Genomic DNA, 12,740 nt, shown 5'->3' on the forward strand with positions numbered 1-12,740 from the left:
CTGGTGTACTTTGAGTTGATATGCAAAACACGACTGTTCAGGTTCGATCCTTGAATTCAACTGCCCGTCAACAACAATACAAATCTATATGACGTCAAAATAATAATAATAATAACGTGCTCATTCGCGGCAACCGCCAATCAACGTTACGTCTAAAATCTCATATAATATTCACGACATACTGGGGGCCGCAAAATGATAAAACAGAGTTTTCACATAAGTATACGAATACGATAATCATAACAAAATGCTTAAATATTTAAAAAAAAAAAAAAACAGTCCATCAACAATATCATGATTGTCCATCAGTTTCCATTGGCACTTATCACTTCCAGTGGATAAAGTTTTGCTATTGGCCTAAGGGTATACAGTCCGTTACTGGTTCGCACTTTGGCCGCGCGAACATGCCCGTCCCTTCCGGTTACAACATCGACGACCACGGCAAGTTTCCATCGACATCTAGGGCCATCATCATAGATCTGCACCACGTCCCCGGTGTTGATCGGCTGCGTGTTGGAACCAGACATTCGGTGGTGCTCGCGGAGTGACGTCAGGTACTCAGTCTTCCAGCGTCTGTAGAACTGTTGTATGAGCAGCTCACGTCGCCTTGCCATGCGGTTAAATGCAGCATGGTCGGCTGCAGCGACAGTACTCCCGGCATCGACTGTGACGTCATCGTGAGGCAGCGTTGTAACTCGGCGACCGTATAACAGCTGTGACGGCGTGATGGGCGCGGGGTCGTTAAGATCTGTTGATGCATATGTCAATGGCCGATCGTTAAGTACAGCCTCGATTTCTGTGACGATTGTCTGTAGAGACTCAAGTGTGACGTATGCTCGACCAAGTACTTTTTTCAGAGCGACTTTCGTTAAACCAATAAGTCGCTCCCACCATCCCCCGTACCATGAGACGCGTTGTGGAATGAAACGCCACTTTATTCCCATACCGCTCAATGTTTCTTGGACTGATGTAGACTCCATTAGCGTCTTCAAATGGTTAGACGCTGCTACAAACGTGGTAGCATTGTCGGAGATTATTAATTTCGGCAGTGACTTCCGGTTAACAAATCTTCTAAATGCGCATAAAAACGATTCCTTTGTTAGATCGGTGACAACTTCGAGATGGACGGCTCGAGTAATAGCACAAGTGAAAAGAAAAATGTATGCTTTTGTTTCATTTCCGTTTGTCTGCTTTACGTATAGAGCGCCCGTGAAATCTACCCCCGTTACTGTAAAGGGCGGCGTGTCTTCAACTTTCATCTTCGGTAATGGCGGCGGCTCGGGGACTCTGAAGGCTCGTCCAACGACTCTGCGGCAAGTGACGCACTTCCGGACGACTGTCTGCACACACTGTCTTATCGCTGGAATCCAATACTTCTGTCGTATATGTGTCACAGTTGCGTTGACACCCGAGTTCAGATGTGTGATGTGCGCATCTTTGACAATCAACCGTGTGATGTGGTGTTTTTTCGGTAACAATATCGGAAACTTCGTCATCTCCGATAGTGGAGCGTTATTAATTCCTCCACCACATCGAATAATGTCGTCACTGTCGATAAACAGACGAAGTTGTTTCACAAGCGGGATGCGAAACATTCGTGATTTCAAACTTTTTTTTTCATCATTGTATTCTGTGGCTTGACAATGCCGAAGTAACAGATTTTCAGCACATCGGAGTTCATTTGCAATTACTGTTCCGTAAATTTGTTCTTTGTGTGGAAGTTTGCAATTTTTGACAAATCTTTGTACAAGAGCTGTCACGCGCAGGAGTCTTCGGTAGGAACTGTAGTCAGAAATGTTGATAACGCTCTGAAGGTTAAGTAGAGACCCGGTAGATATATCTGTATGTAGCACGTGACTCGGCACCATCTCTGTTCCGGCGTGTTCATCTAAAATAGTGTTGACAAGTAGCGGTTCCGTCTCCCATATAGGCCACCTCCTCGTGTCTGTGATCCACTCGGGCCCCCCGTTTGCCAAATGCTGCTCTTCATGAAGACGTTTGCTGATACCCCACGTGTCAGCAGGTCTGCGGGGTTGTCGTGTGTTGGACAGTATTTCCAAGTGTTTGTATTGGTCAACGTGTTTATTTCGGACACTCTGTTGGCTACAAATTTCTTCAATTTATTCGTTGTGGAGAGCCAATGAAGGACTATCTGGCTGTCAGACCAAAACGTGATATGCGTCGTGTGCAGGGAAGATTGAATGTTGGTAGCTAGTCTCGCTCCGATCAAAGCAGCCATCAATTCTAACTGTGGAAGCGATAGTGATTTAACAGGAGTGATTCTGCTTTTCGCTATCACCAATCTTGACTCATTTCTGTTGCAGATATATACCGCTGCGCCATACGCCTTGTTACTTGCATCTACGAAGACGTGCATTTCCGGTTTCACATCACTTCCAGTTCCTTCAACAGATTGTATGAGCTGGCGGCGCAGTGACGTCTCTCAAACAACAGTGTTGAGATCTGTGGCGATTTCTGACCATGTTGCATGTAAACTGGACGGAAGAGGCGTGTCCCAGTCATATTTCTGTTTCCACATTTCTTGTTAGAGAATTTTCGCTCGGACTGTAACTGGACTCAAAAGTCCAAGCGGGTCATATATTTGTGATGAAAATTTTAAAACCGTTCTCTTCGTAACTTTTTCTAAAATTGGTATCTGTTAGTCTACGAAGTTTATTGTGTCTAACTTGGGATCCCATCTCAGCCCGAGCACCTTGGTGACGTCACAAGAATGCGGAACGTTTCCGTTTTCCGCGGCTGTTCTCAGACATGCGCTGTTTGATATCCACGACCTTAAATTCATCCCAGCTGTGGACATCAAGTGTCTTGCCTCTGTGAAGTATTCAAGTAAATCCTTTTCTCACTTAAAGCTGGAAATTACGTTGTCTACGTACAAGTCCCGTTCAATGACGTGTGCAGCGTTCACATTCATATTCTTTCTGAGATGTTTCAGTAATGTTGCATTCAAAATAAATGGCGAACAGGTTGCACCAAACAACACTACTTTGAATCTGTATGTCACTAGTCGACTATCTGGATCTAACGGATTTTCAAGCCAGAAAAACCTCGTCATGTCACGATCCTTTTCGGGTAGCCCGACGTGTAGAAAAGCCCTTTCTATATCTGTGGAGACAGCGTATCGATTCAACCGAAAACGAACAAGAATCGACGTAAGCTCGTTCAATTCCGGTGGCGTTGATTGCAGGCATTCGTTCAAGCTTGGTGAATCACGTGACTGACGGCAGCTACAATCGTAGACGATGCGTATGGATGTCGTTGATGATTCTTTTTTCACCGGGTGATGAGGGATGTAGTGCACTTGTTCAGCTGACTCTTGACCAAGTGGTACCCGCTCGATAAAGCCACGTCTTTCCTGTTCTGCTATGATGTCACCATATGCCCGAAGCACTTCCGGTTCGTTGCGCAACCTCTGAATAGTCCCAACAGTTCTCTTCAAAGTTATATTGTGGTTTGTTTGTAGAGCAGGGTGATCTTGCTTCCATGGTAGTTTGGCATGGTACCTTCCGTTGTCGTACTCAATAGATGTCTCTTGGTATTGCTTTAGGTACTCGACAGACTTCCGGTCAGGTTCACAAGGTGAGATACACATGCTCTCAAGACTCCAGAAACGTTCTAATATGCTGTCTTCTGGGGCGCGCGATGCAAGTACATTTAAGATGTGCTTATCAGCTGGCACATAAGACGTGGAGGGCATCGGACCGGACAGTAAATAACCAATCTTAGACTTTACGGCGGTCGGCCCGTTCCCTCGAACAACATGATCTTCGACCATATCCCAATAGTGGTCAGCTCCAACGAGTAATGAAATGTGAAATAACGTGTCACCTGTAACGGGATGAGCCAACTTTAATCCCCGCAGATACGGAAGTTCCGCAGTCGATCTAAGATACCCACAGTTGATGGGAGCCGCAATAGTGGGGACAATGAGCACACTAACAGGTATTTTCTTTTTCTTCGATACTATGTACACTGTCGTGCGTTCTAGTTGCTGTAAGCTTCTGTTATTACTTCCTCCGAATCCCGTCAGGCTCAGTGTCTCTATTCCATCACTCTCTAGTTGAAGAACGTCAGCAAGCTTTCTGGTGATAAAGTATCGCTGTGCGCCCTCGTCGAATAATATGGCGGCATCCGTTGTAGTGTTAGACGACGATACAGTGGCAATTGCGGTCTTCAATACAACGTCTGCATTCGACCTCTTTGAAGACGAGAAGAATACGGCGGCTTCTGATTGCGGCGATTCAACTTCCGGTTTTCTTTGTAGCTCCTTACAGATAGAAGTGTGATGCTTCCGGTGGCAGTTTTGACAGCGTCCGTTTGACTTGCATTCTGTGATTCGGTGTTTACCCAAGCAGTTAAAACAAAGCTGTTTCTGTTTCACAACATTCATTCGGGCAGCAGTGTCAGGAAAGTTTTTACATTCACAACTTAATTGTTCTTGATCACAAAATGCACATGTTCTAGAATAATTTTGCGTTTTCCTTTTGCCACACTTTTTGCTAGGAGTGTATGAAGTCTTCTTACCATTCGCACTTGCATGAAACAATGCTGTTGAGTTGTAGTCGCTAACTTCCGGCAACGCATAGGAATTTCTGGTGCCGATCTCGAGAATGTTGATTTCCTTGTTAATCGCTCGTCGCAGATCTTGCAAAAACCAGTCATTATTCTCGATTACGCGGGCGAGATTTTTACGTATATCCATCGGCAATTTTTCCAATACAACTGTCACCAATAGGCTACCGTACATATCTTGATGTTGTCCTAGCGACTCAAGACCCCGGATATACGTTTCCATGCGGTCGTAATACCCTCTCAAACTCGCGACTGTGGAAGTTGGTGATGGCAATTTCAATAACGCTTGCATGGTTGCATGAACAATTTTGCAATGTTGACCATACCTTTCACGTAACAATTCGACTGCGCGCGTGTAATTTGCATTCGTGAGTGCAAATCCTTCAATAGTCATGGCGGCTGTACCCTCCAACTGTGCTTTCAAATAATTGAATTTCTGCACATCAGTCAAGTTGACATTGCAATGGATTGACGATTCGAATGAATCCCAGAACGATTGCCATTGTAATATATCACCGTCAAATCGTGGAAGTGTTAATTTTGGCAATTTATGAGTACTAGATGTACTTATCTCGGGCGCTGACTGGCCGCTGTTGTTTGACGAATTGGTGTTCATCCTGCGTTGGTTGTTTGGTGGTAGTGGACCGGATGCCTGCTGACTACCGGAGCCGGATGCATGCGATAATAAATCGGCGGCGTCTGTGATGCCAATGTTAGGCCGCTGTAGACGCTGCTTGTATCTTCGAAGTTTGACCTCTACGTTGAAGGTATACTCTTCTACCTCGACCATCTCCTCTGGCGCAGCGTCGGCGTCGGTGAGCGAGAGAATTTAATCATTGTGGACTAGCAGACATGCCACTTTTTCTTCTTATTTCTCGATAAGCGCTTGAAACTGAATGTCATCGTCTTCATCGCTCGCTTCTTCTATTTTACTGACGAAACGGTCAATAATATTTTTCAAACCTAGCCGCTGGCCTAGTAACTTCTCTATTGTCGTCGGCATTTTACTGTTTGTTCACGGCACCAATTTCACGAAGGTATACTGGTGTACTTTGAGTTGATATGCAAAACACGACTGTTCAGGTTCGATCCTTTAATTCAACTTCCCGTCAACAACAAAACAAATCTATATGACGTCAAAATAATAATAATAATAACGTGCTCATTCGCGGCAACCGCCAATCAACGTTACGTCTAAAATCTCATATAATATTCACGACAGGTATTTTATGCTCAGCAAAAGGAAATAACAGCGTCTCCACTTTGTCAGTCCGTCCGGACTATTTTTTTTCTACAATTTAGTTTGCCTGACATTTTTCTTACGCAAAAGGCCATAACACACTTTATCGGCACAGCATTTATTCAAGACGCAGGTTCCACATAAGAACCGCCAGAATTCAGTTGTTCACAAAAATTGCATTATTTAAAAAAAACTACTTTTCTTCAACTGGTTTTATATACGTATCTTGTTAATATATTATGTTGCCATATGAATGTTTGGTAATTTTAAAAACAATCAAAATTATCACACATGTTCGAATATGTTGAAGGGTGTTATACGCAGTTAATACTTACATTTCACATAGAAAAAACCAACGCCAAATGACATTAGTCAACATGTGTTCAGATCACAATTTTGTTATAAATACTGTATTTGGCCTTCGGCTGCAATCGCTATCAATTCCATGACGTGACAGTTCATTGGAAACTTTGTTGGTCGTTCCATTCGTTCTCAAAATCGTTGGTCAGTATCAACCTTTTTAAATAGCCTCTTAACTTAAAAAACGAAACTACACGAAAACCGAATGTTTTGTTATGTAGCCTATTATAGGCCAATCTTCATCTTCCTTGCGTCATTAGATTACCGTTATTGTTTATTACACTGTTTTGTCTCAGGCCTCGTGTTACTATATTGGAACGGGTTTTAATAGACTGACATTTCAGATGTCAAGTACTCCTTGTTAACCATGCAACTGCAATCGCTAATGTTTAATTAAAGTATTTGTACGGTTCGAACTCGGTCTTTTATTTCCAAAATTTGAAGTCGTTTTCGTAAAGCGTCCATTTCAAAGCTAGAAGCTTTGCTATCAGTATTGTCATATTGCTAAAGCACTGCTAATAAGGCAGAACACCAACTTGTATCATACGAATAAAGATAATTCACTTTAAATGAATGACTTTGTTGTAGTTATCATAATTTTAAATCAACAATAGGAAAATAACTGTAATCCGTTTATAGATTATAGATTTTCTGAAGTTAAAACCTACACACATCTAAACCAACATACGCCGATTTACATCGCGGTTGCATAATATTGTTTAGAAGAGAGTACATTAAACCTCCTAAAGTGTTGTGGATTTTGTTTTTATTGCGCGTAAAATGTAACACGCACAAAATGAAAATACACACCCTATATTCCTTGTGTTTTCTTTCCCGAAATTATTCGCACAATTCTAAAGCTCTTAATACGCACAATTTTTAAGCTCTAAACAATATAATAATTTTAAATCATTTTCATTTTTTGTGCAAAAAGGTATGTATTATGTAGGACAACCGAACTCAATATGTATTACCTGTTTGTATACACGTGATGCAAAGGATTGTTTATCATATGCAATTCACCATCTTCCTTGCGCCTCAAGATCGTCGTGATAAAATATTGCTTTGTTTTGTCTCGGACCATTATGTCTATCCATAACGATCGGTTTCAATTGAGACGGACCGTTTAGCTGCCGAAAGCTAATTGTTTATCCTACTACTTTGATCGCTATCGATTCCTGTGCATGATTGGACGGCTGTGTGGCGACATTGTTGGTCGCCGTAACTTTCAAGATCTATCAATACCTAGCGTTCATGACCTCTACCGACCTCCTCTTTTAGTGTCAGTTTTAACTTATTTGTTTTTTTTTTAAATTCAAGAATGTACTTATTTTCAGGCGAACAAAGCAAAAGTGTAATGACTATAAATATATTAAAGAAATCGCTTGAACAAAATGAACTACATTATGTTTTCAAATGTAATTTTACTTTTATGCGTTAGCTTTATATTTAAAATCTTCACCGATATGTTCAGACACTCACTTCCACGTATATTGACTACTTACGTACAGAATTAATGCAAATGGAAGCACATAATAGTTCATTCAGTACCTTCCAAGCATAGCAACACCGGAATGATTAACTTTCATAGCCTATTATTACAGTCTCAAGTGTGTCAATTACTTGAGACATGTTTCAAAAGAGTCTGACTGTCAAGTTGCAAATAGAAATGTGGATCCCACTTTCGCAATCTCTATTGATTTCAATGCATTGATTTAAAGAGTTGAAGGAAACTTTGTTTTACGTCGTGTATACAGCACTTTTATATCAGTATTGCCGTCAACTGATCGTTTTTCTATTGGGTTGGGGGGGCATTCTGAATTAGGAAGTCCTAAAACACATGATTTAATCTGTTTACCTTTTTTACGATGATTTGAGAAGAGAGCAAACCATATGTTCTACTTTATTGTAAATCCATGTACAACCATTTGTTTGTAATGTTCCACAGGGCACAACAAACAACACTGTTTTTGACGTAGTGGCATATTGGCTAAATGATTGGCCTCAATGTGCCTGAAACATATGGTCGGTATCGTACCCAATATCAATGTTTTCCCGGACAGCGATGTGTGTATAAACATTAAATACTCAAGTTAAATGTTTATAAGTTTATGCTTGCATAAAATTAATTTATCAAAATAAATTTATTAATTATTTTTTATTTACAAATAAATGTATACACTGCGTATTAGCATTGCTACTTACTAAAACATGTGTACAAACTGGAAAGCAAGCGATTCCTAAAACTCAAATCTGGTAAGTGGTCGATTTTTAGGAAGAAATCAACACAAAGTCAATACCGTAATTACTCTATGTTTTCTTACACTTAAAAAAAAAATTTTTTTCGTGTCCGGAAACTTAGATACGAAAAATATTCACAAAATACAGGTGTCCGAAAACTTAGAGTAAAAAATTTAAGTGTCCGAAAATAGCGTCAATTGTATCAATGACTACCGGTAATAGCACGCTCTTGTAAATACCATGCCGTATAGTATAAATTACAGTTATATATGTTTCCACTGCATTTTAGATATTTTAAATGCTTAATTTCTTTGACAGAAAGTTACTACAAGGTTGTACTTTAACCAACGAGTTCAAAGATGAGCATGTGATGTACCGATACTCGCTAGTATGAACCTGTAATTAACGCAACAAAAAAGCAATGAATTCTTTGTTTGTTCATTTCCGATAGTTGTTGTCTAACACCTTTCATTGTTCGTAAAACTTGCAATTGGGTGTATCACACTTTGAAGCGTTTATTATTTGTCACAGTGATTTTACTGAGAAGGGGTAGTACCATTGCGGTAGATAATTTAACTGTTAATTGGCACTACCCCTGGTCATAACGCTTAAGCTATCGGGCGCAGCCATTGTTTAATACCGGTTTACAAGGTTATTTACCCAATAACGCAAATGTAATGGTCCGTTGCCCTCAGGCATGCACCTGCCATGTTTTATGATGTTAATCTGGTTGTAAAACCCCATGATCGAAGTGTCATTAGATATCGAAATCAGGACCGAAATTTGGTAAAAAAGCGCTATAAAATATACTGTCCGAAAACTTAGAGACCTTAATTATGGACGAAAACTCGAGTGTCCGAAAATTTAGAGTCACAAAAAATAATTATTTTTGCTAAAAAAAGGGTGTCCGAAAACTTAGAGTGTCCGAAAACATAGAGTAATTACGGTACGTGTTGTAACAATCCGTGTAGGTATTCTATAGAAAAAGAATGATATAACAACGTGTTTTATAGTCGAAACTCGCGCAATGATATGAATTGTCATTGTTTACAAGTTTTGTTTAAGTAAAAAAACACAATATTATGTTTTTTTTAACGTGTTCGATAGTGAAATACCACTGAGTCAAACCGTGTAATAAGCAAAGATCGAATAATAATAACTAAATAAACGTTATCAACATATTTTTCTTATAATCTCAACAAACACTCAAAAATAAGTAAACATTACATTTGACATACGTACTTAAACGGTAGTTGTACTATTGTTTGTAAAATAAGTCGACCCAAATAATAAGGAGAATGTTTGAAAACAAGAAGTCACGTTACCATTCTCGGCAATATTCATATATGTGATTTCAAAATTATTATTTTTGATACTGACATTGTTCAAGAGGATTGTCTGTCTGTGTACATATGAACTGTTTTGTTGACATAATTTCACAACTAATCAGTACTTAATTGACTTAAAGTGAAATGAAGCATATAACGTCAAGTTATTGAATATCCTGTGCAAGTTCTTATATATCAACAATGTCACAATTCCTGGCGTTTGTCAATTGTTTTTTTAGCAAGTGTACTTACAATAAATAATCTTATCGAGTAAAATGTTGTATAAATATTTTACTGTCATTTTTACACAGTTTTATATACTATATTAAATGAATGCACTGGTAAAGACGTTCACATTAATTTTAATCTAACACGTGTAACTTATTTAAATCAATCAGCTTCGGCAAATTTATTGTTTTCCTTGAAAGAGATATTCATAATGAAACTTATATATATATATATTTCTTGCATTCCTTAAAACGGAAATTACCATGCTCAAGGCTGCAGACCAAGACATGAACATTAATTCAAGACGTTTTCCGAATGAGTAAACTTTTATAATTAGCTAAGCTAAGATCTGTTATAAGTCTCTTTTGTAATGTCAGAATGCCTCGTAGGATGCTGCCAGCGGAGTTGAATTCTTTCAAAAAGGTGTTTGTTCAATCGAAATCCATTCAAACTCCATAAAGGAAATATAAATTGACCACATGGATGTGTACATCATCATCAGCATCATTGGCAGTAAGAATGCTTATTTTCCTATGCAAAATTTGAATAGAACAATTAACCTTGAAAAAGCATTTTCTTTTATCAATGTACGTCTATAATCACGTTTGTTTACTTTGTATTAATGTGTAACAATGGGATGCAAAATCTAATAAGATAAAAACTATGATGCATCATAGAATAATTATGTAATATGGTAGTTATATTTATACCAATTATGGTGCTTATGTCAATACAATCTTGGTAATGACATTGATACTTTTCGCTCTAACGGATTCACGATTACTTTTATTTTGAAATGTAACTATTATTGCATGTAAAAAAGTCACACTCCAGCTGCTGGAGCAGTATTGCATTCTCATTATATACAATAAGTTGGTCCTTTATTCATGGCAATTGACCAACTGCCAAAATTGTACGAACCATCAAAATACGAAACAACAAACACACATTGAAGAATACAGAATGCATGTATTGTCATGATACATTATAAAAGAAATGTCAAGAAACAGCAAATGCTACAAGTTCAGTCACTTTTTTTTACAAACAATATTGAATGAAATAATACATTTGCTATATAAATGCAAACAAATCTATACACAGAATATTTCAGAAGCAAATTACATGTTGACATAAATGTAAAGAGACGACACTGACCTTTTATCAAGCAAAATATAATCAGCGTAGGCATGCAATACTAATACATGGAGAAATAGCGTGATAATTTATTTTTGCTGGCGGAAAGAACCCACTATCTTGTTTCGCAATTTCGTTATGTACCTTTGTATGCATAAACGAATTAAACAAACATGTACGCAAAACGAAAAAATGATAAACAAGTGTAATATTAATATTATGTGTAGTGTCTAAAACTCTATTGAACGCTAGAAGCAATTTTTACACAAATAAATGCAACAAAGCTGATTGTTCTATGGTTATAACAGTTTCAGTTTATTATCAATCTGCAATATATTTGCCTTTAGACATTTACAAATACAAAAACAAACTTCAATCGGCAAAGACAATCATATACATATATACAAATACAATGTATATTGAACTAATTTCATGGACACATAACAAAGAACACAACCGAATATTACATTACGATCAGAGAACAGTTAGGTTTTCAAGGGCATATTGTCTTAATCAGAGAGATTCTTTAAAATATTTGGCAAGATTATACATACATTTTTTACTTTTTGTTGACATTAATAAAATGAATTTTTGAACAGTAGGCCATGCAAATTTCCAATATATTTTGATCTTATACATCTATACTTTGAGCAACATTAAATGAAATGATTTTTCGATTCTACAGCATTTTGATTATCTTCTATCAATACTAATTCTTTCTCTAAACTATGGGGTCATAATTGCATACTTGTCAATAATTTTCGTAACTTGTCATAAGTTATGACATCTTAATATTTTTCAAAACAAAATTCGGTTTTATAATTGCAATAACTATCAAGTTTAGACATAAAACCAATAAGAGCCAATACTCAGAAAGTTAGCTTTTCACACATATATCACCGTTGGGTAGATGCTCTACAGTTAACTATCGATCACGTGAGCCTTTGGCGTCAAGCATAAAAAGGCGCCCTCTAAACTTTATATTACAACACAAGTACAGCAAGAATAGGCCAGATCACTGGTTTTCAACATTATACCCATGATGCGTTACTAATTGTGAATTGATTACAAGAAACAACGCAATTCTATCATGCTTGAAATAACACAAACACGTTTTAATCCAACCTGATAAAAAGCATTGTTTTTATGCAATTAAGGTTACGTTGGTTGTATCAAATACCGTCCCGACAGTAGGGTTCGTGGATGTTGGTGAGCAAACCCCAGTCATCTATACAGCATTATGTCCCAATAGGCGCTATATATGCTAAGTTAGTTGTAAATACTTTTTGCGACAACAGGGTTTTAAGAATTGGTCGCATGTTTAGTCTTATTACTTATGTACATATAACAGAAAAAAGAAACCAAGGGATCATTACATCACACCTACACACAAAAACCTGTTGTTGTTTGTTTTTTTTAAAAACGTTGAATAAATAAAAATAAATAAAAATGTTTACTCTAGCAAAATATGTAATTACCAAAAACATAGTAATACAACAATTTTTAATACGTTAACGGCTAGTTGCATCAGTAAACAGTGGCTTTGAATCGATACAATCTGGAACAAGTGTTTTTAAATTAGGATTTCCAAATGCATTATGCACAAACGATTAATATTA

The 12,740-nt window shown here is 38.0% G+C and overlaps 2 protein-coding genes across 2 annotated transcripts; both read right to left on the reverse strand.

Moving 5' to 3' along the window:
- Positions 1-305: 305 nt before the first annotated feature.
- On the reverse strand, positions 306-2,523 carry LOC127839706 (uncharacterized). The gene is made up of 2 exons (XM_052368090.1): positions 2,390-2,523; positions 306-2,103 (listed from the first exon to the last, which is right to left on the reverse strand). Exons 1-2 carry the CDS (start codon positions 2,521-2,523, stop codon positions 306-308), a joined length of 1,932 nt encoding a protein of 643 aa, XP_052224050.1.
- Positions 2,524-2,860: 337 nt separating this feature from the next.
- LOC127839707 (uncharacterized) lies at positions 2,861-4,882 on the reverse strand. The gene has a single exon (XM_052368091.1). It carries the CDS (start codon positions 4,880-4,882, stop codon positions 2,861-2,863), a length of 2,022 nt encoding a protein of 673 aa, XP_052224051.1.
- Positions 4,883-12,740: the final 7,858 nt, after the last annotated feature.

Source organism: Dreissena polymorpha, chromosome 7 (genome assembly GCF_020536995.1).
Source record: "Dreissena polymorpha isolate Duluth1 chromosome 7, UMN_Dpol_1.0, whole genome shotgun sequence".
NCBI classification, from domain to species: Eukaryota; Metazoa; Mollusca; class Bivalvia; order Myida; family Dreissenidae; genus Dreissena; species Dreissena polymorpha.